Source organism: Suncus etruscus, chromosome 1 (genome assembly GCF_024139225.1).
Source record: "Suncus etruscus isolate mSunEtr1 chromosome 1, mSunEtr1.pri.cur, whole genome shotgun sequence".
Lineage (NCBI taxonomy): Eukaryota > Metazoa > Chordata > Mammalia > Eulipotyphla > Soricidae > Suncus > Suncus etruscus.
Window position 1 is genome coordinate 23,171,074 of NC_064848.1, and position 26,005 is coordinate 23,197,078.

Below are 26,005 nucleotides of genomic sequence, written 5' to 3' on the forward strand. Positions count from 1 at the left end.
AGGAGGAGGAGGAAGAGGAGAAAAATGGAGTAGGGGCAGAGAATCCTATGTGATACCAGAATTGTGCATTGTCTCACTGAATCCTGGACTAGCCCATGAGGTTAGAACTCAGGGTGCCCTTGTGCTGAGGCCCAGGGCCAACTGTGGGGTACAGGATGTAGAGCCAGTGACTCTTTCCTCTTTCCCTAGTATTGGGGTGTGGGACCTCAGAGGTTGTGAGGCTGCTCAGGCCATCTGGGGTCTGTTCCTCAGGGTGTGACTTCCCTTCCCCTGGCCCTTTTGTGTTCATTGTGTGTTCATTTGGGTGAGAGGTCTACTCTCCCAGACCTAGATCCAAAAGGATATAGGGAGAGTAGAGGGCAGCCAGCAAGACCCCCAGAGTGCCCATTATGGCATGGAGGGATGTGAGCAAAGACAGGATGGTGGGGTGTTGGGGAGAGTGATGAAACAGCTGGGCTCCGGGGCAGTGGCTATGTGGAGAGAAGAAGTGGAATGCTGGTCTATAGTAGTGTCTCAAGGGAGATACCAAGCTCTAGGTAGGGATAGGATGGAGGTCTGGGCTGGGTCCATGGGGGGAGAAGGGATAGGTGGGAGCAGCTAGGAGGAGTGGGTTGTTAGAGATTGCATCTGGGTAGCTGGTTGGTTCTGCCTAGGGAATCAGGGACAGTCTCTGAGTGGTGTCAGGTATTGGGAGGAAGTTTGACCCATGGTGGGTGGGGATGTCTTTCCTGGTTCCTATGGGCCTCCAGGGCAGCTGGAGCTAGAGACAGAAGCAGCCAGCTTGCCTGCCTCATTCTCACTGCTTCCAGCCCTCTAGGAAGTGTCCCCAGGGGTTCCCATGGTTCAAAGAGTGCCTCTTCAAGCCAGGGATCCAGTATGCTGTGGCACCTCCAAACAGCTGTGCACTCCCAGTTTGAGGACTTTGACTTAGATCCCCACCCCACCCCCATGTCAAGATCACCAGTCTTTTTTGTGGAGGATAAGGGGTATGTTACTCCTGGCTCTACTCAGAGATCACTCCCAGTGATATTCAAGGGAACCATATGGGATGCTGGGAATTGAAGGCAGGTCATCCACTAAAATCACATGATGCTCAGAATTTACTCCTGGCTTTGTCCTCAGGGATCACTCCCAGTGAGGTTTGTGGGACAATATCGGTGTTGAGGATCCAGCCCGGGTCAATTGTGTTTGAAGCAAATACCTCTCCTGCTGTACTATTGTCCCAGCCCTAAGTTCCATACTCTTACAGTAAGTTTTCCCTGATTTTTTTAAATGTAAGGTATTATGGTTTTATTCTCCAAGAGGTTGACTCTGTATGGTGGGTGGTTGAGACCCTCCCTCATGTTAGAACCCAGGCACTTGGTCTGAAATGAAACAGAAACTTCAGATGCGTGTAGTGAAACCCAGGCTTAAAAAGAAAAAAGAACTGTAGCTGGACACCTACCTACCTGTCCTCTGAGCTCAAGTCCTCATATTCTTCCCCAAGGCCAGGAACATGCAATTAATGAGTGATCTATTAGGCTGGTTGCAGCCACACCCAGTGGGGCTTGGTCCAGCTACCCTGCAGCTAAACCTTGTCTTGCAATGATTCAGGGCCTTTGAGAGCAGGCAGGAAACTCTTCCTTGTCTCTCAGAATAGGACTTCTCCCTTCCTCCACTGCTCGACCCTTCTGCTCTGGGTTCAGGTGCTGCCCCATCCCCGTTGCAATGCCCAGGAGAGTGAAGGGATGGGAAGGTAATTAATTAGCCATGGGACTGTCTGACATTAAGAAAAATAAAAATAACCATGATATGTTGGGACTGGGGATATAGCTCAAGAGAGTTGAGAACAGATGGGAAGTTCAAGTTCAATCCCCCAATACTTCATGAGAATTCTCTCCAGTCTTGCCAGGAGCAGTAAAGCCCCAAGCACAGAGCTGGGAGTAAGCCTTGAGTACCTGAGTTTTGGTTTTTGGCCTATACCCAGATGTGTCCAGGGATTAGATCTAGTTATGTGCACAGAGATCACTCATGATAAAGCTCGGGAACCATATGGGATGTTGGGGATTGAACCTTGCTTGGCCGTGTGAAGGCAAGTGGCCCTACATGCTGTACTATCTCTCCACTACCACCAAAATGTTGTCTGTGTAAGTGTGTTTTTAATTAAAGAAAAAAAAAAGGAGTGGCACGTTAAACTCAGAGAAGATGAAATCCTTTAGGGTTGGGAGGCGGGCTGGTGTTTGCAACCCATGGAATCTAATCCCATGCTTCAGGCCCACTAAGTGAGTCTGGGAAAAAAAGCAGCGTCAGGAAAATGCCACCCCCTGCTTTGTGCCCCAGTGCCACACCTGGGAAGGCCTCCTGTGGCTTTGATGTGGGCTTGGCAGCTGGGACTGGGCAGGACAGGGCGAGTGGCCTGGGATACACCCGGCCCAGATCAGCCCGTGGGCGAACAAATCCTTGCAGGCTGAGGGCCCGCTCACTGGGTCCACATTTTCAGGCAAGTGCCTGCTTGTGGGGAAGAGAAACTCCTCTTCTCTAAATTGCCATGTCCCTGGCTGTGTGCCCATAGGACACCCCTGCATGCATATGTGTCAGGTACAGGTGCAGCTGCATGTCTAAGTGGGATGCTCCCCAGTTCTAGAGCACCCCGAGGCTCCAGCACCCACCTTGCTTCCTCCCTCTACTCTCCAGCTCAGGGCCTGTCCGGCTGCTAGGCCTGGGCCGCCCCATCCCCCACCTCTGTTTCCTGCCATGGCAACAGGTCAGGAAGAACCTTGGCGCTGGAGATAAGGTGCTGGGGTGGGGCGGGGCTGGCTGGGTGGGGTGGGGTGAGAAACTGGGGGCTGGGGTGAAAGGTCATGAATGTTCATCCTATGTCAAGGCCAGCTTCTCCGGGAAAATTGGCTTGCTTCCTTCCTGCCAGAGTGAGCTCACCTGGTCTCCTTTTCCATAAAGGGGCAATGATGGTGGTGACAGGCCTCCCCTGTGGGGCGCTGTGGTGTGGGCCAGGGTCTACCAGGCTACAAAGCTTTGGTCATCATGGTGATGATTTGCTGGAACCTGGAGACAGAGTTCCCCATCTCCAGTGGCTTCTATTAGGTGACCCCACGTTCTCCCTGCCTGGAATGGAGTAGAAAGCACCTGCCTGCTGAGGGAGCCCACAGACAGGTAGCTGGCATGTACCCACACTGTGAGTATTGCCATGGTTGAGACTGTGAGCTCAAGGGAAGTATCCCCCAAAGAGCCCCCAAACTCAGCCCCTCAATTGTGAGGTCAAGTCTAGGCCGTTCCCGGTACACTGGCAGGAAGGAGAGTTGGATCACGTCCCCAGTTGTGTGTGATCTGGCAGCCAGTGGCATTGGGCCACAGGGGCTAGCTCTCATGGCTCCTCACTATCGCCACATCGCTGTCCTCTGCTCTGTCTCTACCTTGTCTCTTCTGCTCCTCACTACCACCACATCCCTGTCTCCACCCTGCTTCTGCCCAGGAGCTTCCAATTCACACTGTGCTGCCCTCAATGATCAGATGCATCTACACTGCCTCCTCTTCCTCCCTACCTCCATCCTGGTACCCTCCACCCTCACTCCCACCTGTCATCCTGAGTTCCTTTTCCTTACCATGTAGCTTCCAAGGTTATCAGGATGCTGCTCCCTGCAGCTCCCTGTGTACTCAAATGGGCAATTGGGCCCACTCTCCTTGGCTGGCCCTGTGGTACCCTGAGCCCTGACAGCCTATAGCTCCCAACCAAATGCCCATCTCTGTCCCACAGAGGAAATTTGGCCTGGAAGGAACAGGCTGCAGAAGGGCCAAGAGATGGGGTGAGCAAACACAGGCCATGACAGTATTCTCACCCCACCCCACCTGCACCCCACCCCCACACATCCAATCTCTCCAAATGAGGCCAGTGAACAGACCTGGAGCTGAGTTTACTGTCTTGCTTCTCAATTGTCTGACCCCCACCTCAGCCCAAGGCCCAAGGCAATTCCTCATGGACCTCCTAATTCCAAGGAGTGTTTAAGAAAGGAATCAGGTTTCTGATGGTCTTTTTTGTTAGTTTGTTTTGTTTTTAATAATATATTTATTTAAAAACCGTAATTACAAACATGACTGTAGTTGGGTTTCAGTCACAAAAAGAACACCCTCCTTCACTGGTGCCAGTTCCTGATGTTCTTTGTTTTGGTTTTTGGGTCACACCCTGCAGTGCTCAGGGGTTACTCTTGGCTCAATGCTGAGAAATCACTGCTGGCAGGCTTGGGGGACCATATGGGATGCCTGGATTCAAACCTCCATCCTTCTGCATACAAAGCAAATGCATTACCTCCATGCTATCTCTCCGGCCCCAAGTTCCTGATGTTATTAAGAGACCCCAGCACCTACAACTCTTGGGACCCATCAAAGATAAGCAAGAATGTGCCATATGTGTGTGCATATATATGTATATACATTGGGGACTAGATACGTATATCTGGCAGTGTTTGGGATGTTCCCACCTGTACTGGGGGGACCATTTGCCTAGCAGTGCAGAGGATGAAGATTGCACTCTAGCCCCTTTATCTGTCCTCTTGATATGCTCACCATAGATACTATTTTTTTTTCTGATTCTTTGTCCCTTTTGAATTGACCACTAGAAGTTTTGATCCCAATCTGAGGGCCTGTGTTGAATACCAGGAGCACTCACCTAATAGCTCAGCTTCTCCCACATTCTTTACTTTCTTACTCCTACTCCCTCCCTAAGGCTTTTGCACCCTTTCTATATTTGTGGGGGTGGGCACACCCAGCAGTGCTCAGGAGTTACTCCTGGCTCTGCACTCAGGAATCACTCCTGGTGGTATTCAGGGAACCCTATGGGATGCCAGAGATCAAATGCTATTAAGCTGTGCAAGGCAAACTCCCTACCTTCTCTACTGTCTTTCAAACCCCACCCATTTCTAGACTGTGCTTTCTTCATGAAAGGCTTCTCACATCTTTTTTGGGGTCCAGTGGGCACTTGGGAGTTGGTCCAAGCCAAGATCTGTCTGTTTTCTGGGTCTCTGGTAAATGTAGCCAGTGTTTGGGGCCAAGTTCCCTCAGGGATCAGTGAAAAATTTAAATTTCATAGTCTTCACTTGTCTGATCGTCTCTGTTGAGACCAAAGGGCCACCTAGTCCCCACATAATAGCCAGTCGACTAATTACCTGCACTTCCCATGGGAAGTGTCTAATCCTGTAACTCATAGACTGAACTACTTGGCCAGGCAAGCTCTCTCTCAGTCCTGTTGACCCTCCTTTTCCCCAAATAGTACCTGTGGGTTTCTCAGCTAGAGCAGAGTTCCTGCGTTGACTTGGAAGAGGTTTGACATTCCACTCTAATCTGAGCAGCGAGTTGGGGGCCTACATGCAGGAAGTGGAGAGGGATATGAGAACTAGAGGATAGTGACTTCTCTGCCTCTGGGTATCCATAAAGATTCGAGGGAAAGCTGGGATTGGAGCTGCTTAAGCTAGTTCATTCATTTAGGCGGCAATGAATGGTAGCATCCAAGGGTGAGCTAAGGCCACATGCACAGAGACTGCATGAGAGAACTGCGCAGAGACTGGAGAGAGGCCACACCTGCCATACAGTAGTCCTGGGTGAGATCTAGGCTCTTCTACAGACACTCAGTAGCTGGCCCTGCCCACCCTTCGGCTTGCCAGTCTTGTTACTCACCTCACCTAACATGTAGTAATATTAGTGGTTGTTGCTGATATATGTGTGTGTGCGTGCACGCACACGCACATACACGCTTTCGGGCATTTATTTTTCATACCTTGCTAATCTTACTAAACAAGTGGTGTTCCTGCAAACATTCCAAACAACTCCTACCCACAATTTCCTTTGGGAGACCCTCCCTGACAGCTTTATCATTACCTAAAATCCAGTGGTCTTCAGGAGTCCAGGCTTCTTTCACTACCCTATTCACAGTCTGCTCCTTCAAGGCCAAGCTCAGGCTTACTCTCTCCAAAATCCCAGAGCCTGTCAGTAATGCCTGAGCATCAAACGATAAAGTTCAGTAAACAACAAATTAACAAAGACAAGGCTGGATGGGGAGCAAGGGAAGTTCAAGATGCCGGGATAATGGGACCGGCAAGATAGTACAGTGGGTAGGGCTTTTTCCATGCATTCAGCTGACCCAGCTTTGATCCTTAGGATCCTGTATGATCCCAAGTTCACCAGGAGGAATTCCTGAGTGCAGAGCCAGGAGTAACCACTGAACATCACTGGCTGAGGCCCAAAAACAAACAAACAAACAAAAAATGATGCTAGGATTGTGCCTGCCAGGAGCTATTTCTGAGCAGACAGCCAGGAGTAACCCCTAAGCACTGCCGGGTGTGGCCCAAAAACCAAAAACCAAAAAATAAAAAAAATGATGCTAGGATGATGATAGTGGAAGTCAGTGTTGTGAATGGAGGGATCTTGGTGGATTCTTTTTTTTTTTTTTTTTTTTTTTTTTTGGTTTTTTGGGCCACACCCTGTGACGCTCAGGGGTTACTCCTGGCTATGCGCTCAGAAGTTGCTCCTGGCTTCTTAGGGGACCATATGGGACACCGGGGGATCGAACCGCGGTCCGTCCTAGGCTAGCGCAGGCAAGGCAGGCACCTTACCTCCAGCGCCACCGCCCGGCCCCGATCTTGGTGGATTCTAATCATTGTTAGGAGAAAGGTACTTTGTTCCCACCATTTTTGTTTGTTTGTTTGTTTTTTGTTTTTTGGGCCACACCCGGTAATGCTCAGGGGTTACTCCTGGCTATGTGCTCGGAAGTCGCTCCTGGCTTTGGGGACAATATGGGACGCCAGGGGATCAAACCGACGTCAGTCCTAGGCTAGCGCTGGCAAGGCAGACACCTTACCTCTAGCGCCATTGCGCCGGCCCCTGTTCCCACCATTTTACAGGTGACAAAAACAGGCTTCTAACTTAGGTTATTGTAATGAGACATTCTTTGGTTATCCTACAGTTCCCAAAAGGGAAAGGGAGGGGCTGGAGAGATAGCATGGAGGTAAGGTGTTTGCCTTTCATGCAGAAAGTCATCCATTCAAATCCCAGCATCCCATATGGTTCCCTGAGCTTGCCAGGAGCGATTTCTGAGCATAGAGCCAGGAGTAACCCCTGAGCGATGCTGTGTGTGGCCCAAAAACCAAAAAAAAAAAAAAAAAAAAAAAAAGCTGGTTTATTAACAATTATCTGCAATAAGTAATTCACACAGATATGGAGGAAATAGCAGGCAAGAAACTCACACTGCAAGTTGTTCTCCCACAAGCCAGTCGCTCTAACACACGAAACCACAAGCCTAGATGACAGCCCCAGCTAAGCTCTTCTACCTTCCATTTATTTTTTTTATAAATTATCTTTATTTAAACACCGTGATTACAAATATAATTGTAGTTGTATGATTACAGCCATGTAAAGAACACCCCCCTTCACCAGTGCAGGATTCCCACCACCAATTTCCCGGATCTACCCACTCCCCACCCCACCCACACCTGTACTCGAGACAGGCTTTCTTTTTCCCTCATTCATTCACATTGTTATGATAGTTTTCAGTGTAGTTATTTCTCTAACTGCACTTATCACTCTATGTGGTGAGCTTCATGCCATGAGCTGCACCTACATGGGAAGATAGGGGAAAATAAGGGTTGGGACTGAGGCAGTAAAATATTAGAAATAGATTTGTAGGGCAGTATCAAGGTTACAATACAAAATGGATGTTATGGATATATAAAATATATGCATACAATACTATCAATAGGAAAACAAGGAGAAAAAATTCCAGTGACTGTCCCAACATAAACCAGTGCTAGAACGGCTCGCCCTCCTCCCAAAGCGCATTCCCATTAGTGTAGGGAGAGGTAGGGGGAAAGCCTGTTGACCCTATAGAGTCTACCTAGACCAGCACCCAGGGACTGCCTTCCATTTATTGAAATGCAATTCAAGCCCCACCACAAGGGGAGGGGGAAAAAAAACAGATGAAAGGCAATGGGAAAACAAAACCAACAGAAAATAATTGAGATACAAATGAGAAATATTTGATACAAATGGGAACTTTTTTTTTTCCCTTTTCAATTTTCCCTTTTTTTTTTTTTGCTTTTGTTTTTTTGTTTTTGGCTCACACGCAGCAGCACTCAGGGGTTACTCCTGGCTCTATGCTCAGAAATAGCTCCTGGCAGGTTCGGGGGACCATATGGGATGCCGGGATTCAAACCGGCATGCAAGTCAAATGCCTTACCTCCATGCCATCTCTCCAGCCTCAATATTTTCCCATTTTTAATTCTCTAAAATTTAAAACAAAATAGGGGCCAGAGAGATAGCACAGTAGTAGGGCTTTTGTCTTGCATACGGTCGATCCAAGACAAATGGTAGTTTGAATCCTGGCATCTAATATGGTTCCGAGCCTGCCAGGGACGATTTCTGAGTGCAGAGTCAGAGTAACCCCTGAGCACCGCAGGGCTTGACCCAAAACAAAACAAAACAAAAACAAAAATTAAAACAAAATAGAAAATAAGTAATAGGCCCAGAAAAGAAAAGGGAAAAACTAAACTAAATGAATAGCAATAATTTGCATAAGCGCATCAATAAAGAAAAATGTAAAGAAAAAAAAACTTTAGGCTTAATAACAGGGAACTGGAGGCTCTTGATGGATCTCAGAGCTGTAAAGATATCCATGCAGACTGTTTTACCATCACCTGCAGTCCCCAAAAGACTGTCCATTAGTAATAGATTTGAAAAGACTGCCTTTACCATATCCCAATACATCCGGATGATAGAAAACGTTTCGCATTTTCTGTCCCTTCCTACAATAATCACTCATCAAGCAGACTTCTCTTCCTGCCCATTCCAAGTGTGGGTGGTTCTAATCATTCAGGTGGGATAAATTCGAAGTTGGGGAAAGGATACCCACAGGTATCCTCTCGTAGAAGGTCTAGTAGCAGATCTGTTTCCCCTCTCACCCATTGAAAACGGGTGTAAAAAGGCAAACAGGTCAGAAATAATTTAAGTCCTGCTTACTTGGCTGCCCTTCCTTGTCACTGACCTGGTCACCCCACTCCCAGTCACCTCTGATCACAGTGCGCCTGATACCCTATATGTTGTCTTGTCCCTGCAGATGTCATGGCACCCCCAGTACCGCACCTCCAAGTTCCGTCATGTCTTTGGCAAAGTAGCCTCCAAGGAGAACTGCTACGACTCTGTGCCCATCACCCGGAGCGTCCACGACAATCACTTCTGCGCTGTGAACCCCCACTTCATCGCTGTTGTGACTGAGTGTGCTGGTGGTGGGGCCTTCCTTGTCATCCCCCTGCAACAGGTGAGAAGGTGTGATGCACAGAGGGTCCAGGCCTCTCTCTAGAGGCTGTGAAGCTAGGGTGGCAGCTGAGATCTTAGAGGTTTGGAACCCTTGTCTGGGTTCAAGTCTGCCAGTGACTGCATGTGACCCTGGTGAGTTACATATAGGACCAGGTATTCTCACTGAAGAGACCTCGCTCTTTTGATGTCAGCTCCACCAATGGTTTCCCTACTCTGAGGATCTCTCCTTTGATACTGCAGAATAATTTACTCCCAGAGTAAAATATAATTTTAAGGGGCCCTTCCTAGGAGTGCGCAGGAGACCCGAAGGCCATTGCTAGTGATGAGGCCATTGCCAAACTAAACTAGAGAGCTTCAGTGCTAGGTAGGACCTAAGAATGTGATATTCCTTGGGCTCTCCAGTGCTAGGGATTATCCAGACCACCTCAGCCAAATTTGGGGGCTTTCAGAGCTATGATGATGATCAAGCCCAGTTTGATGACGCTGGGCTAAGGAATGGTTGCAGTGCTAGGGATAGCAAGGCATGCACTTTAACCCCTGTACTGTCTCCTCAATTTTGAGGCCACACCTGGCAGTGTTCAGGGTTTACACCTGATTCTGCACTCAGAGGTCACTCCTGGTGGTGCTCAGGGGATTATATGGGGTTCTGGGAATTGAACCCAGATCAGCTGTGTTCAAGGCTAGCACCCTACCCTGTGGTCCTCAAACTTTTTAAACAGGGGCCAGTTCACTGTCCCTCAGATCATTAGAGGGCCAGACTATTGTAAAAACAAAAACTATGAATAAATTCCTATGCACACTGCACATATCTTTTTTTGTTTTGTTTTGTTTTGTTTTGTTTTTGGGTCACACCCGGCAGCACTCAGGGGTTACTCCTGACTCTACGCTCAGAAATAGCTCCTGGCAGGCTTGGGGGATCATATGGGATGCTGGGATTCGAACCACCGTCCTTCTGCATGCAAGGCAAACACCTTATCTTCATGCTATCTCTCCGGCCCCACACTGCATATATCTTATTTTGAAGTAAAGAAACAAAACGGGAACAAATACAATAGGTGGCCCACAGGTCAGTTTGATGACCATTGCATACTGTATCTCCAGTCCCACATTTTTTTTTGGGGGGGGGCAAACCCGGTGATGTTCAGGGGTTACTCCTGGCTATGAGCTCAGAAATAGCTCCTGGTTTGGGGGACCATATGGGATGCTGGGGGATCGAACCTAGGTTCATCCTGGGTTAGCCACATGCAAGGCAAACTTCCTACCACTACATCATCACCAGTCCCACTTTTTTAAAAAATTATTTTTTTTTTTTTTTTTTTTTGGTTTTTGGGCCACACCCGGTAACGCTCAGGGGTTACTCCTGGCTATGTGCTCAGAAGTTGCTCCTGGCTTGGGGGACCATATGGGACACCGGGGGATCGAACCGTGGTCCGTCCAAGGCTAGCGCAGGCAAGGCAGGCACCTTACCTTTAGCGCCACCGCCCGGCCCCTTTAAAAAATTATTTTAATGTATTACTGTGCTCCCAAGAATTGGGAAATCACTCACGCTTTCTCCCCTCCCCCTAGCAAAGAAAACAAACTATTAAGGACCGAACCTACCTAAGAGAGTCGAGCAGCGCAAACAGGAAGAACAGCCTTATGCTATGAGTGATGTTTACTGTGTAGGGTGGACCATAGGAATTTGCTTATACTTAGCAGTTTTGATCCTCAAGATGGCAGCTCCTTATCGATTAACTTATAATAAGCCTCTCCAGGAACACGATTCTCTGCTTTAAAGCGGAACCTCCCACCAAGAGAACTCAGGCGGCTGCTGGTGATCAGGAACTGATTTACTGTAGAGGTAGTTGAGTCCTTTCTCCAGAGGTACTGGGTCCCAGAGTGCACAGCCCAGCCACAGATTAGGATCAGGGAAAATCATAATCAATGATTAACAGGCACATGCGCTATCCTGAGCTAGTCAGCTGAGACAGCAAACAATACACATGGACCCCCTCAAAGAACTGGAGAAGTTCAAATCATAAATACAGATTATAATTATGTGGGGCTGGAGAGGTAGCATGGAGGTAGGGCATTTGCCTTGCATGCAGAAGGATGGTGGTTCGAATCCAACATCCCATATGGTCCCCCGAGCCTGCCAGGAGCTATTTCTGAGCGTAGAGCCAGGAGTAACCCCTGAGCGCTGCTGGGTGTGACCAAAAAAAAAATTATGTATATGAGATTGCATTTTGATCCTAATGCAACCAAGCAAGAAATCAATAAAGACAGAGAGATTTTAGGGGCTGGAGAGTTAGTACCCTAGATAGGATGCTTGCTTTGCACATTGCTGACACAGGTTTAATCCCCAACATCCTATATGGTCTCTTGAATCTGGAGTGATTCCTGAGTACAGAGTGAGGTGTAATCCCTTAGCATTGTCAGGTACAATTCCCCCTTACCCCCCCCCCAAAAAAAAAGAAAGAAAGAAAGAGAGAGAGAGAGAGAGAGAGAGAGAGAGAGAGAGAGAGAGAGAGAGAGAAAGAAAGAAAGAAAGAAAGAAAGAAAGAAAGAAAGAAAAAGAAAGAAAGAAGAAAGAAAGAAAGAAAGAAAGAGAAAGAAAGAGAGAGAGAAGAAAAAGAAAGAGAAAGAAAGAAGAAAGAAAGAAAGAGAGAAAGAAGAAAGAAAGAAAGAGAGAGAAAGAAGAAAGAAAGAAAGAAAGAAAAAAGAAAGAAGAAAGAAAGAGAGAAAGAAGAAAGCAAAAGAAAGAAAGAAAGAAAGAAGAAAAAGGAGGAAGGAAGGAAGGAAGGAAGGAAGGAAGGAAGGAAGGAAGGAAGGAAGGAAGGAAGGAAGGAAGGAAGGAAGGAAGGAAGGAAATTTTTTAATTCCCCTCTATTTTGGTAGTTTTAAAAGCATGAGGGGGTGGTCATCCCACCCCAGGACATAAATAGAAAAATAAAAATAAATAAATAAAAGCATGTTCCTAAATAACTTCTAAGTCAAAGAAGATACCAAAATGAGCAGTTAAAATGACCATTTTAACTGTTCTGGGAGCTAGAGAGGTGATACAGTGAGTAGAGTATTTGCCTTGAACATAGCCAATTTTTTTCTTTTTTTATAATTTGTATTCTGAACAATGTGATTTACAAGTCTTTCACAGTTACATTTAAGGTACATAGTGATAGTGAATTAGGACCATTCTCACCACCAGTGTTTTCTTCCCTCCACCCCTGTTCCCAGCATGCATCCCATACCTCCCTCTTTTGCTCCTTTGACTGCTACTCTAACAGGTCCCCTTTGTGTATAGCTGAACATAGCCAATTTGAAATAAATCTGCAGCACTTTATAGTACCATCAGGAATGATCCCTAAGCACAGAGTCAGGAGTAAGCTCTGAACAGCACTGGGTGTGGCTTCCAAACAAACAAGAATAATTTAAAATACTGAGTGTAAATGAAATATAGTTCCAAATGTAGGAGAGGCAGGAAAAAGTGGCCTTTCAGGGACACCATGTTGCTGGGGTCAGGGGGAGAAACAATGTATAGAGTACTAGTGCTGCCAGGTGTGGCCCAAAAACCCACCCACCCCTCAAAAAAAGAAAATTAATGATTACCTTGAAGAGCTTAGATAAAGAACAACAGAACAGACCCAAAAGAAGTTTGAGGAGGGGGATGATAAAGAAATCAACGAAGGATTACAGGTCCATTAGAGAAAATTAAAATGAAAAATTAAGCATTTGTACCTAAAATAGACTGTTTAACAAATCTCTAAAGAAATGGTCAAGAATAGGGACCGGAGCAGTGGCACAAGCAGTAGGGCATTTGTCTTGTACACACTAACCTAGGATGGACTGCAGTTCAATTCCCCTGGTGTCCCATATAGTCTTGCAAGCCAGGAGCAATATCTGAGCGCATAGCCAGGAGTAACCCCTGACTGTCAACAGGTGTGGCCCAAACCCCTCCCCCCCAAAAAAAAGAAATGGTCAAGAGTAAAGAAGAGAGCTGGAGAATAGCTCAATAGGCTGATCTCATGATTTGCTTTTGGGGTACCTGTGTTCGATCCAGAGCATCACGTGATCCCCCAGCATTACCAGCATCAACTCCCGAGCTCAGAGCTGGGAGTAGCCACCCAGCACTGCTGGTTGTGGCCCACAAAACAAACGAAACAGAAAAAAGAGAAAATGTACAAATAACCTCAGTTAATGTGCAAGAAACAAGTTTCTATGATAGCAGAATTCAATATGTCACATACCCATCCAAGCCATATTATGAAAATCTTTGAACATGTCAGAAAACTAGACCAATTTCTAAAATATACATATACATATATATAATTTATTAGTATCAGTTCAAGCAGAAACAGAAATCCTGAATAGTCCTACAGTTTTCGCTTTTGATTTTTGGGGCCACACCCAGTGATGCTCAGGCCTTCTCCTGGCTCTGTTCTCAATGATGGCTTCTGATGGGGTCCAGAGGGACCATAGTTGGTGGTGAGTATAATCTCAGGTTGACCAAATGCAAGACCAGTGTTCTATATTACCCATTGTATTATCACTCTGGCCCTCTGTAGCTATTTCTAAATGGCCAATACAAATATCTCTTTAAGAAGACACTAGATGGGGCCCGGAGAATGGAGGTAAGGTGTTTGCCTTTCATGCAGGAGGTCATCAGTTCGAATCCCGGTGTCCCATATGGTCCCCTGTGCCTGCCAGGAGCAATTTCTGAGCATGGAGCCAGGAATAACCCCTGAGTGCTGCCGGGTGTGACCCAAAAACCACAAAAAAATAAATAAATAAATAAAAGAAGACACTAGATGGGGCCGGAGAGATAGCACAGCAGTAAGGCATTTGCCTTGCATGTAGAAGGACGGTGGTTCTAATCCTGGCATCCCATATGGTCTCCCGAGCCTGCCAGGAGCGATTTCTGAGCTTAGAGCCAGGAGTAACCCCTGAGCGCTGCTGGGTGTGACCCAAAAAACAAACAAACAAACAAACAAAAAAACACTAGAAGGAGCCAATATCACAGGGGTGGCGAACAAGTTTGACACAAAGAGCCAAAATTTTAAACTGTGAGAGAGAGCCACACCACACAGTGACCTGCCAAAACAGACAAACACTCACACAAAAGCATCTAATTTTAACAATAGTATATTAAACACATAAGAAGCAAAGAGCTGCATTCATTTTGGCTGGGAGCCACATGCGGCTCAAGAGACATGTGTTTGTCACCCTTGCAATATCAGATTCCTATCATTTTGGGGTGGTTTTGTTTTTGTCTTGGTTTTAATTTTTTTTGTTTGTTTTTTGGGTCACACCCAGCAGCACTCAGGGGTTACTCCTGACTCTGCACTCAGAAATCACTCCTGGCAGGCATGGGGGACCATATGGGATGCTGGGATTCGAACCACTGTCTATCCTGGATAGGCTGCATGCGAGGCAAACGCCCTACAGCTGTGCTATCTCTGGCCCGGTTTTTTTGTTTGTTTGTTTGATTTGTTTGTTTGTTTGTTTGTTTGGGGTCCACACCCAGAAGTATTCAGGGATTACTCCTGGCCTGCACTCAGGAATTACTCCTGGCCAGTTCCAGGAGATCATATGGGATGCTAAATATCAAACCTGGGTTGGCCACATGCAAGGCAATCACCATACTCATTGTATCATCTCACCAGCATAGGTTCATATAGTTTTATAGACAATTTTTGTGTAACTACCAAGAAATTAATTTTTTATTAATGAATATTTATGATAATTAAAACACTTACAGAGAATAGGGGCTGCTTCTCTTTTATTCTGTGAGGTAAAAAAAAAATCTGCATTCCAAGATGAGACAAGAACAGGACAAGAAAGAATCATAATTGGCCAGTTTTGCTTAGGATGGTGAAAGGAAATTGCTAGTTAAGTGAATCTGGCAGTGAATTTTGTTTTTATTTATTTATTTTTTTTTTTTTTATTTTTTTATTTCTGTTTTTGTTTTTTGGGTCACACCCAGCAGCTCTTCAGAAATTGTTCCTGGCAGGCTCAGGTTACCATATGGGATGTCAGGATTCGAACCACTGACCTTCTGCAATGCAAGGCAAATGCACTACCTTCATGCTATCTCTCTGACCCCGAATTTTGTTTTTTTTTTTTTTTTTTGGGCCACAACTGGTGACGCTCAGGGGTTACTCCTGGCTATGCGCTCAGAAGTCGCTCCTGGCTTGGGGGACCATATGGGACACCAGGGGATCGAACCTCGGTCCGTCCAAGGCTAGCGCAGGCAAGGCAGGCACCTTACCTTTAGCGCCACCGCCCGGCCCCCCGAATTTTGTTTTTAAAAGACATCTTCAGGGGCCCAGAGAGATAGCACAGCGGTGTTTGCCTTGCAAGCAGCCGATCTAGGACCAAAGGTGGTTGGTTCGAATCCCGGTGTCCCATATGGTCCCCTGTGCCTGCCAGGAGCTATTTCTGAGCAGACAGCCAGGAGTAACCCCTGAGCAACGCCGGGTGTGGCCCAAAAAAACAAACAAACAAACAAAAGACATCTTCAGATTGATTTGTTGCAGAAACTATACATGACTTAAAATTAGTAAAACTATGAAGGTCAGTTATCTAATAACCAAGTAAATGGTTAAAAATGATGCCCTGGGCCTGGAGAGATAGCACAGCGGCATTTGCCTTGCAAGCAGCTGATCCAGGACCAAAGGTGGTTGGTTCGAATTCCCGTGTCCCATATAGTCCCCCGTGCCTGCCAGGAGCTATTTCTGAGCAGACAGCCAGGCGTAACCCCTGAGCAATGCCGGGTGTGGCCCAAAAACCAAAAAAAAAAAAAAAAAAAAAAAAAAAAATGATGCCCTATGGCCATCTCCAAAATTGCAAAAAATTCATCTGGATCCTGCATTGTGTTTTATTACTATATCTCTTAGTAAGCCTTATTTCCCCATTTTCATTATTTTACAAAGTAAGGGTTAATTTTAAGGAATTTTTAAATTTAGATATGTCAAGCTGGCTTCATGGTTAGGGTACTGTTGGGCTTTGGAACAAGAACATCAAAAAGAGTGTTGTTCTTTAGTTTTTGTTTGTTTGTTTTGGGGGGTCACTCCCATCGGTGGTGCTCAAGGGTTACTCCTGGCTCTGCGCTCAGAAATTACTCCTGGCAGGCTCAGCGGACCATATTGGATCCCAGGAATCAACCGGGGTCCATCCTTGGCACGCACAAGACAAACGCCGTACTGCTGTGCAATCGCTCCGGCCCCCTGTCCTTTAGTTTAGTACCTCATGGATATATTTCAGCCTGTTCCACTGGTGGAGAGACGAATATTTAATCCCTTTGTTAATACGCTATTAATGATTTATAGTCCATATTTCACTGAATAATTATCACAGACTTTATGATTATTTTTTTGCAAAAAATAATGTGGAATGTTGGGGCCAGAGAGATAACATGGAGGTAAAGCAAATGCCTACCCACTGTGCTACCGCTCCAGCAGGCATTTTCTTTTTTTTTTTTTTTTTTGGTTTTTGGGCCACACCCGGTAACGCTCAGGGGTTACTCCTGGCTATGTGCTCAGAAGTTGCTCCTGGCTTGGGGGACCATATGGGACACCGGGGGATCGAACCGCGGTCCGTCCAAGGCTAGCGCAGGCAAGGCAGGCACCTTACCTTTAGCGCTACCGCCCGGCCCCAGGCATTTTCTTTTGGTGGGGATTGGAGGGTTGCTTTGGCCACACCTCGTGGTGCTTAGGTGCTGTTCCAGGCTCTGTGCTCAGTGACAACTCCTAGTGGTGCTCAGTAAAATGCATGCAATTCTGGGGATGGAATCCGAGTTGTCTATGTGCAAGACAAGAACCTTCCCCGCTTATATACTCTTAACCATTATACTTTGTCTCTGGCCCTGCTGGTACCTTTTTGTTTGTTTGTTTGTTTGTTTTGTTTTGTTTTTTGGGTCATACCAGCAGTGTTCAGGGGTTACTTCTGGCTCCACGCTCAGAAATTGCTTCTGGCAGGCTCGGGCAAGCTTCTGGCAGGCTCTGGCAGGCTATGGGATGCCGAGATTCAAACCAATGACCTTCTGCATGAAAGGCAAACACCTTACCACCATGCTATCTCTCCGGCCCCTGGTACCTTTTGTTTTGTTTTGGGTTTTTGGGTCATACCCGGCAGTGCTCAGGGGTTCCTCCTGGCTCTACACTCAGAAATCTCTCCTGGCAGTCTCAGAGGGCCATATAGGATGCCGGGCTTCAAACCACCATCCTTCTGCATACAAAGCAAATGTTTTACCTCCATGCTATCTCTCCAGTCCCTGCTGGTACCTTTGATAAATTTGGTATGAGAAAGAAAACCCTGAACTTGGTTCATCAACAAGCACATTGTACAGCCACCAGTGATATTTGTGAATCTTCACCAAGTGAACATATTCCCAGTGACAATGCTTATAAACAGGGAAGGCTCAATTGGCAAAGGCAAAGCCACAATATAGCCTCAGAAGCGGGACCGTGTGTGGCATGTTCAGGGAGCAAGACCGAAAGTAGTCTGGACCCAGGGTGGTCTGTGAAGGCAGAACATTTCCTGGAGATATGAACTAGGACCAGGAAGGAAGGGTATTGACTGCCAGGGTGGCACAGATGAACTGAACTCCATAGAAATATTTCAGGTTGACCTCCCAATGCTTACTACAGACTGTGTTCTTTACACTGACTGTATAGAAAGAGGAGGCACAGTAAATGAACCCCATATACACCTCAGTCCAGACCCTTTGCCTGGTCTGTATTGTGAATAGGGAGGACATGGAAAAACAAAAAAAAAGAAATGTTTCAGGCTGGAGAGGGCAGAGTGTAATGGAAGATTAGCTGGAAGGACCTCTAGAAGTGACTCATTTGGCTATTTGTTTCTCCTAAGAACTGCATTTGTGCGCCTTGTACCATAGGGGGATCCCAGGTCCTCATATCCATGAGGCTTGTGCTTCAGTGCTGAGCCACATCCCACTCAGCAGTGCCTAGGTAGGCACTGGTACCAGAAAGCAAGAGTACTAAGTGGGTCACAGAGGGCAACAGGCTGGGACTGTGACTCACCCTGGGGACAAGACAGGAGTCTGACCCTATTCACTATCCAGTGAAATTCCTGGAGTGCTGAAACTCAGCTGTCATGTACTCTCAACAGCCAAGTGTGATTCCCTTTCTGCTTTTGAATCCAGATCACGTGAATTGTGGCCATTGTCACAGATATCTCAGGAGCCAGAAGCCTTTAGAACTTACCCATCAGCATCTAAACACAAATTCTGCTTTGGAGGTGTCTGGTAGAACCAGGTGCATCTGCCTATGACCAAGCCCCTGGGTAGCTAATAAATAAAAATACAATATGCCCAGTTAAAATGGAACTTCAGATGAATGGGGGATAGGAGGGAAACCTTCTTTTGGCTAATTTTTTTTCTTTTTAACAGCATTTTTGACTTGGGATCTTTGTGGATTGAAATGTGATTGTGAGCAATGATGATGAGTGCTGCTTTGTACCTTCCTCCGAGTTCCCATAAATGAGACCAACTTACCTGGCCAAACAGTGCAGGGTCAAGCCAGGACATGGATGTGAACACAGTGAAGAGACACATGGCCATTATCATGGCTATTCTTTGAATGTTTAGTGGGGAGAAAGTCTCAATTAGGAGTTTCTGGCAATATTTGGCACTATTTGGCCAAATAAGCTGTTGAATTTTCAAGTCCTGGGGACTAGGAATTCTTGAACTCTCAAGTACTGGGACTACCAGATCCACCCTAGCAGTGCCCAGGGGCCTTGAGAGCTACACCCAATAATACTCAGAGGGCTAGTGGTGCCAAGATCAAGCCAGGTTTCAATACATGCAAAGCATATGCAACTGCTGGGCTATAACCCTGCCCGCCCCATAGGCTGTCCTTGACAGCCACGGCACTTCTCTACAAGCCTGTCCTCTCCTTCATCCGACCAATACCGATCAGCTCTCCACTCTCAGTCTTACAATGTAGGGAGTGTCCTCTACGAGAGCTCTGCTGTGTGGAATCCTCTGGGCTGCCCACGTCCATCTAGCATCAGTCTGTAGGAATCCACCCCCGTGGTTTCATGTGTCTGTCACTCATTCTTATTGGTGAGGAGTATGTGGAAGCACCTGACCAGAGCCATCATAATTGCTTCCAGTTTGAACCCATAAAAACTGAAAGAAATATTCGTGCATGAGATTGTTTGAACATAATCAGTTTCCATTTCTCTAGGGTAAGTGCCCTGGAGTTCAAATGCTGGGTCATAAAGTAGGATCAGATGGGCCAGAGAGATAGTACAGCAGGTAAGGCACTTGCCTTGTGTGCAGCTGACCTTGGTTTCCTCCCCTGCATCTAGTATGGTCCTCTCTATACTGCCATGAGTGACCCTTGAGCAGAGCCAGAAGTAGGCCTTGAGCATAGCTGGGTGTGGTTCACACACTCCCTCTACCCCCTGGAAATGCCAAGAACACCTTTATTCTATAAATACTGAAATATGGGCCCGGAGAGATAGCATAGCGGCGTTTGCCTTGCAAGCAGTCGATCCAGGACCAAAGGTGGTTGGTTCGAATCCCGGTGTCCCATATGGTCCCCCGTGCCTGCCAGGAGCTATTTCTGAGCAGACAGCCAGGAGTAACCCCTGAGCACCGCCAGGTGTGGCCCAAAAACCAAAAACCAAACAAACAAAAAAAAAAACAGTAGGACTCCGAGCCTGAGAGATAGCACAGCGGCATTTGCCTTGCAAGCAGCCGATCCAGGACCTAAGGTGGTTGGTTCAAATCCCAGGATATGGTCCCCTGTGCCTGCCAGGAGCTATTTCTGAGCAGACAGCCAGGAGTAACCCCTGAGCACCGCCGGGTGTGGCCCAAAACCAAATAAATAAATAAATACTGAAATATATCAGGGTTGGCCATTCTTGCTTTATGCATCTTTTATTTACCTCTCAAATATTTCAAAACAAAGCCTGGGTATTTTGTCATTTTGCCACTGCAAACTTCAGCATGTTCTTGCTACACTGGTCTCACGATAGCTAGATCTTGGTGTTGACACCAACTCCTGAGTCACCTGGTACCCATCTCATGTGTAGATAGCCCAGATTGCCTTTGAATCTGCCTCTAGAAAGGTCCAAGCAATATGCCAGATTAGTGTTTTCCTAAGTGCCCCGTGCCAGATGATAGTGGGAGAGAGATTTGGAGAGACAATACCCCATGTGGATCTCCTAAGCAGGGCAATGTCTCACAGGCCTGTCAGACAGTTTTTTGTGTATCTCCCAGGGTCAGTGCTTATGCTGATGCCTTTTCATCCCCTTCTTGACCCATTGTGGGTGTGGGTTTGTGAATGATGGTCCCCACTATAAAGAAGAAGCTGAAGCTCAGTCCCTTCCCAAGGGACCTGAGTTGTAAGGGCAAAGACCCCAATGCCAGCAGGCCTTGAAGTGTGGCTTTAGGCCTGGAGGGCAGAGCTTGGCTCCTGGTCAGTTCCCTCCCCTCTGTGTAGAGAGGCATGAGCCTTGGCTAACAAAAACAAGGAACCAGCCTGCTTATTACTGTTACTTACTGAGGACACAGGAGAACTGGGGTGTGCCTTATCCACTTCAATGGTGTCAGATGTCTCCAAGGGAGTGGCTGTGTGCTCAAGGTCATTCGTCCTTTCCCTAGTGACCCAGACTGTGCCCAAGGAGGACCATGCCTGCATTTTTGGCAACCCAGGGCCTTGCTGTGGAACAGAAGCAGTGAAGGAGGAGGTGGGCTGGGGGCAGGGAATTAGCCCTCTGGCATCCTGGGAGCCAGCAGACAGCACCCCTGGCATGGAGAATTTGGGGAGACAAGATAGTGGATGTGCTGTGAGGTGTAGAGTCTGCAGAGAAAGTAAGGCAGAACACTCACAGGCTCTGGAACATTGCACCCCTGGAAAGCCCCCACCCACACATTCAGCATAGAGCTGGGAGCATTCCTGAGTGTGCCCCCCCAAAAGATAACAGAACAAATAAAGAGAAAACAAGAATTTTTTTTTAGTTTAGGGGCCACACCTAACAATGCTCAAGGCTTACTCCTGGCACTGCTCAGGAGACCATACGTAGTGATAGTAATCTAGCCTGATGGACTTGGTACAAAGCATTATCCCTTGTACTATGTCTCCGGCCCTAAAAAAGTTTTTCTTTAAAGAGTTCTTTTGTACAGGGGGCTTTGCTTTATTACTCAGAGGACCTCCTGATCACTGCAAGTTGACCATGAGCACCATTTCCTATGCAAAAACTGGGTTCATGGGTTGGGGGAGCAAGTACCTGAGGTATGAATGCCTGAAATGTAAATGGTCCTGAGGCCTGCAGGTACTAGGGATGGTTGGCATTTCAGACCTTTGGAACCTTTGGTGACCCTCCTCCTGCACTGCCCAGGACACCCCATCATCTGCCAGCCCTCTGGCCATCCCAGCCCATGTTTTGTACCTTACAGGCTTTGCAACCCCAGCCTGCTCCCTCTACACTCAGGTTTCACTTCTAAAGATACTCGACTTGGTCCACACTGTGATCCACTTCTGGTCTTGGTGATTGAACATCTCTTGCAGCCATGGGGCATAGGGTGTTCAGTCTAGAGAAGAACCTAGGAATAAGGAATGGGTCCTCAGTCTTCAGCGATCTGGGAATAACCTGTAGGGATCTAGCAGTATCTGTAAGGTCCCAAAGGGGGTGAAGCTAGGATTAGTAGCAGAGAAGGGGGAGAAGAGAGTCACGCAGAGCTGAAAAAAACACTTTTTCTCACACTCAGACAAGGTCTGAAGGTGGAATGTATCATATTGGGGTGTAGAATTCTGTAGAATCCTTCCCTGCAGTTTTCCATAGGAGGGTTACCATTTTGTAGAATTTCCTGAGGTTATCTGCAAGGTAGTCGGACTTCTGCAGATTACTGCAGTAAGCTGCAAGTCCATCTGCTGCTCGGCTGCTGCAAGGCTGCAAGGGCTCAAGGCTGCCAGGACTGCAGGGCTGCATGCTACAGCCCAAGGTGCTAGGGTTTAGTGCTGCAAGGCCCATCCAGGGATGCTAATTTGTAGTGACTGCCCACCCAGGACTAAGAGAGAGAGGGAGAGAAACGAAATATCATTTTTATCTCCTTGCAGTGAGAGAGAGAGAAAGAAAGAAGAGAGGAGAGATGAAAGAGAAGAGAAGGAGGGGTGGGGGAATGGAAGGAGAGAGAGAGAGAGAGAGAGAGAGAGAGAGAGAGAGAGAGAGAGAGGAATACACCAGCCCGAGATGGCCAGCATCTTGCAATGCTTTATCACTGGCCCCCGCTGGCCCCCTCCAGAGATCCAAGTTTTCCATTTTATACCCAGTATGATTGGGGGGGGTGTGTGTGTCAGGGGCATGCCCAAGGGACGTATCCTAATCCAACTGCCATACATCAACAGATTGGGGGACAATATATCCTTGTTATTGGTTTTTGGGCCTCCACCTTTGATAGTGCTTCGAGGCTACCCTCATCTGGATACTCAGGAATTGCTTCTGGGGATCCCCAGAAATCCAGCCAGGGACCTCCAGGCCCACAGAGCATATACCCCCAGCCCTTTGAGCCATGTGTCTGGCCTAGATCATCCCTAAAAGTAGATAGAAGGTTCACTCATGGTGTGGGTGGAGATGCTGCAAGTATAGATTTAGTCATTAGGACGCACCACCACCTATTGCCCATGGGGTGGTTAGGAAGTAGGGTAGTCTTCGCACCCAGCAGCTGGCATCACAAGAAGTCCCTCTGGGGAGTTTCTGAAACATTTGCAGCAACAATAAAACAGGGTCCTTGAGCTTAGTTCTGACAAGTTGACCCAGACCTGGCCAGACACTAAACTCTTTCTTTGGGACCCTCCACATCTGAACTCAACTCACCCTCATGCTCACCTGAGAGCATACAACTGTGGCCATTCTCAGAGGAGTGACAGTCCCTCAGAGCAGAAGTGGCCCCTCTGCAGGTGCTGGCCTGGGATCCCTATCCAGTGCAGTGTCTGCCTGTCTGGACCATATCCACATTCCTGACTCCCATGTCCAGTCCAGGCTGACTGGATATGCTGTGGGATTGGCCCAATCCCTGTGAGCATCAGCTCTCATGACAGTGGCCTTACAGTAGCTGTGGGGTGTCTGTACTCCATCTACCTCCACTCACCCTTGGGGCAGCCACAGTCTAACAGATATCACTTGGGAAAAGGTCTGGGCATCAAGCCAGGACTCTATGAGGGTCCACAAGACCAGTAGATTTTTTCCTGTCTCAATTTAGAGCTTGTATCCTGTCAGACAGGGCCTGTCCCCTACAACCAGCTTCATGGGTGGAGAGGCAGAACCTGAGTGTTAGCAGAGTTAGACAGGCTAGTACATGTGGGCCCAGACCTCTCTCGACTAGAGAGTCAGAGTTTATCCTTAGCTTGAACTTTGTGGGCCCTGAATAGCCTGGAAATCTTGTGGGGAGAGTCAGCACCCCTTTGCACTGAGAAGAGAGGCTGTTGCTGGAACTCTCTGACTCAGGCTCAGCTTCTAGTTGCTGCCTTTTTGAGATCTGGTCTGTCCCTGAAACTCCTCCATGAATCTGTGACCCCTCTGAACTAGGTTTGAGTCTGAGCTGCTCTCCTGGGCTCTTTGCCTCCAGTCAACCTGATCAGCCACACTTCTCAGAAAATTTCAAAGCAGAAATTAGGGCATGGCTCAGGGCCTGCCTATAAAGATAAAGGCCCTGAGAGCCAATAGTAAAAATCCTATCATGGTTTATGTTCTTTGACCCAGGAAATGATCTGAGAGAAGGGAGAGGCTGTGTGCTAGGACAAGAAGTCAGAGAGGGCCACATTCCCTCAGCAAGTAAGTGTACCACAGATGGCCCCCCACATCCCTGACCACTCTCTAGTCTTGGGTGGATTAGAATGCTGGACTCTACTAGTGCTGCCTGTCATTGGTGCAGCCTTAGACAGCTCAGTACTTTCCTTCACCCTTCATTTTTGGTGGTTCTATAGCAAACTTTTGGAAGAACCTATCTCTTAGAAAGTCTGGCGTTAATATCATTTTTGTTGCAAAATTCTGGAGTTAATATCTTTTTGTTGCAAAATTTGTGGTTTTAATAGCAACTTTGGGGAATTCTGAAGTCCAAGACTTAAAATAAAAAAATAACACATTTGAATGATCAGGGAGACCATACAAGCAAAAAAGTGGAGGCACAATGTTTGCATTAAGTCATTCTAGGTTCAATCTCCAGCACCATATGGTCTCCTGAGCACCACCAGAAATAACCCCAAACTCTGTAGTCTCCATCATCAACCGGGAGTGACCCCAAACCAAGACAACAAAAAACACACAGTTCTTTTTATCCCACCATGTAAGAATAGTGCAGAATAATTGGGGAGGAATATTTCCTTCCAGTCTTCTGTTTCCTCTGTACGATGGACACATATTCATGTTATAGTGCACATATTCAGGTACATAAAACAGTGGCTCTGATCTGAACTGTTTCCTTTTTCATGCACAATATTTCATTTTACACTCAGTAATCCTACAAGGAAGAGATGTTTTACTTTTTGTTTGTTTTGTTTTGAGGCCACACCTGGCAGCATTCAGGACTTACTTCTGGCTCTGTACTCGGGTCACTCGGGATCATATGTGGTGTCAAATCAGGATTGGCCACTTGTATGGGAAGTACCTTAACCTCTGTGCTATCTCTCTGGTTTATATTATTATTTTGGAGATTATTTACATTTTCTACATGAAAATAAAGGCTTGTAAGTGTACAGCCTTGTTAGTGTTTTAAGAATTAGAAGTTTGGGGGCCTGGAGAGATAGCACAGTGGTGTTTGCCTTGCAAGCAGCCGATCCAGGACCAAAGGTGGTTGGTTCGAATCCCGGTGTCCCATATGGTCCCCCGTGCCTGCCAGGAGCTATTTCTGAGCAGATAGCCAGGAGCAACCCCTTCCCGGCATCCCATATGGTCCCCTGAGCCTACCAGGAGCGATTTCTGAGCATGGAGCCAGGAGTAATCCCTGAGCGCTGCCGGGTATGACCCAAAAACCAAAAAAAAAAAAGAAAGAAAGAAAGAAAGAAAGAAAGAAAGAAAGAAAGAAAGAAAGAAAGAAAGAAAGAAAAAGAAAGAAAGAAAGAAAGAAAGAAAGAAAGAAAGAAAGAAAGAAAGAAAGAAAGAAAGAAAGAAAGAAAGAAAGAAAGAAAGAAAGAAAGAAAGAAAGAAAGAAAGAAAGAAAGAAAGAAAGAAAAGAAAAGAAAAGAAAAGAAAAGAAAACAAAAGAAAAGAAAAGAAAAGAAAAGAAAAGAAAAGAAAAGAATTGGAAGCTTGCCCTGTGATATGTGCTGAATGCCTGGAGGTTGGGTGTGGACTTTGATGGGTTATTTGGTCTCATGGAGAGCTGAGCTATGTATGACCCATAGGTGAGTGATCTCCCTACAGGGTCCTGGCTGTGGGTGCTTCCCTACTGCAGGTGTCCGGGAATATTTTCTTGTCTTTCCTGCCTAGAGGCCTGATATTTTTCATCCCTGGAGGAGGCAGAGCCATTGGCTAACCACAAAATTGTCTGCTGGAGACCATGTGCTACAGCCCACAAATCACGAATACAGCAGCAAATCCGGATTCCTGTTTCTCTCTGAATATGAATATTGTGTGTAAAAAAAATTTTTTTCTGAACCATTCGAGGGTAAATCACATTTCTTTGCCTTTACCCCTCCCTATTTGAGTGTCTCCTAGAAACAGGAATCTCTTTACAGAACTGTGTTAAGTAATGGACATCTAAGTGTCA

General features: G+C 46.8%; 1 protein-coding gene and 1 non-coding gene across 2 annotated transcripts in view; both read left to right on the top strand.

Annotated features, from left to right (window-relative positions):
* The window catches only part of CORO2A (coronin 2A), a 69,797-nt gene that overhangs the window by 24,930 nt on the left and 18,862 nt on the right, over positions 1-26,005 (top strand). The window contains exon 3 of the mRNA XM_049784369.1: positions 9,095-9,295. Within this exon, the coding sequence (XP_049640326.1) occupies positions 9,095-9,295 (201 nt within the window). The remainder of the gene's footprint in view (positions 1-9,094; positions 9,296-26,005) is intronic.
* LOC126031112 (small nucleolar RNA SNORA51) lies at positions 17,897-18,030 on the top strand. The gene has a single exon (XR_007503236.1). It is a non-coding gene; the product is annotated as a small nucleolar RNA SNORA51 (small nucleolar RNA).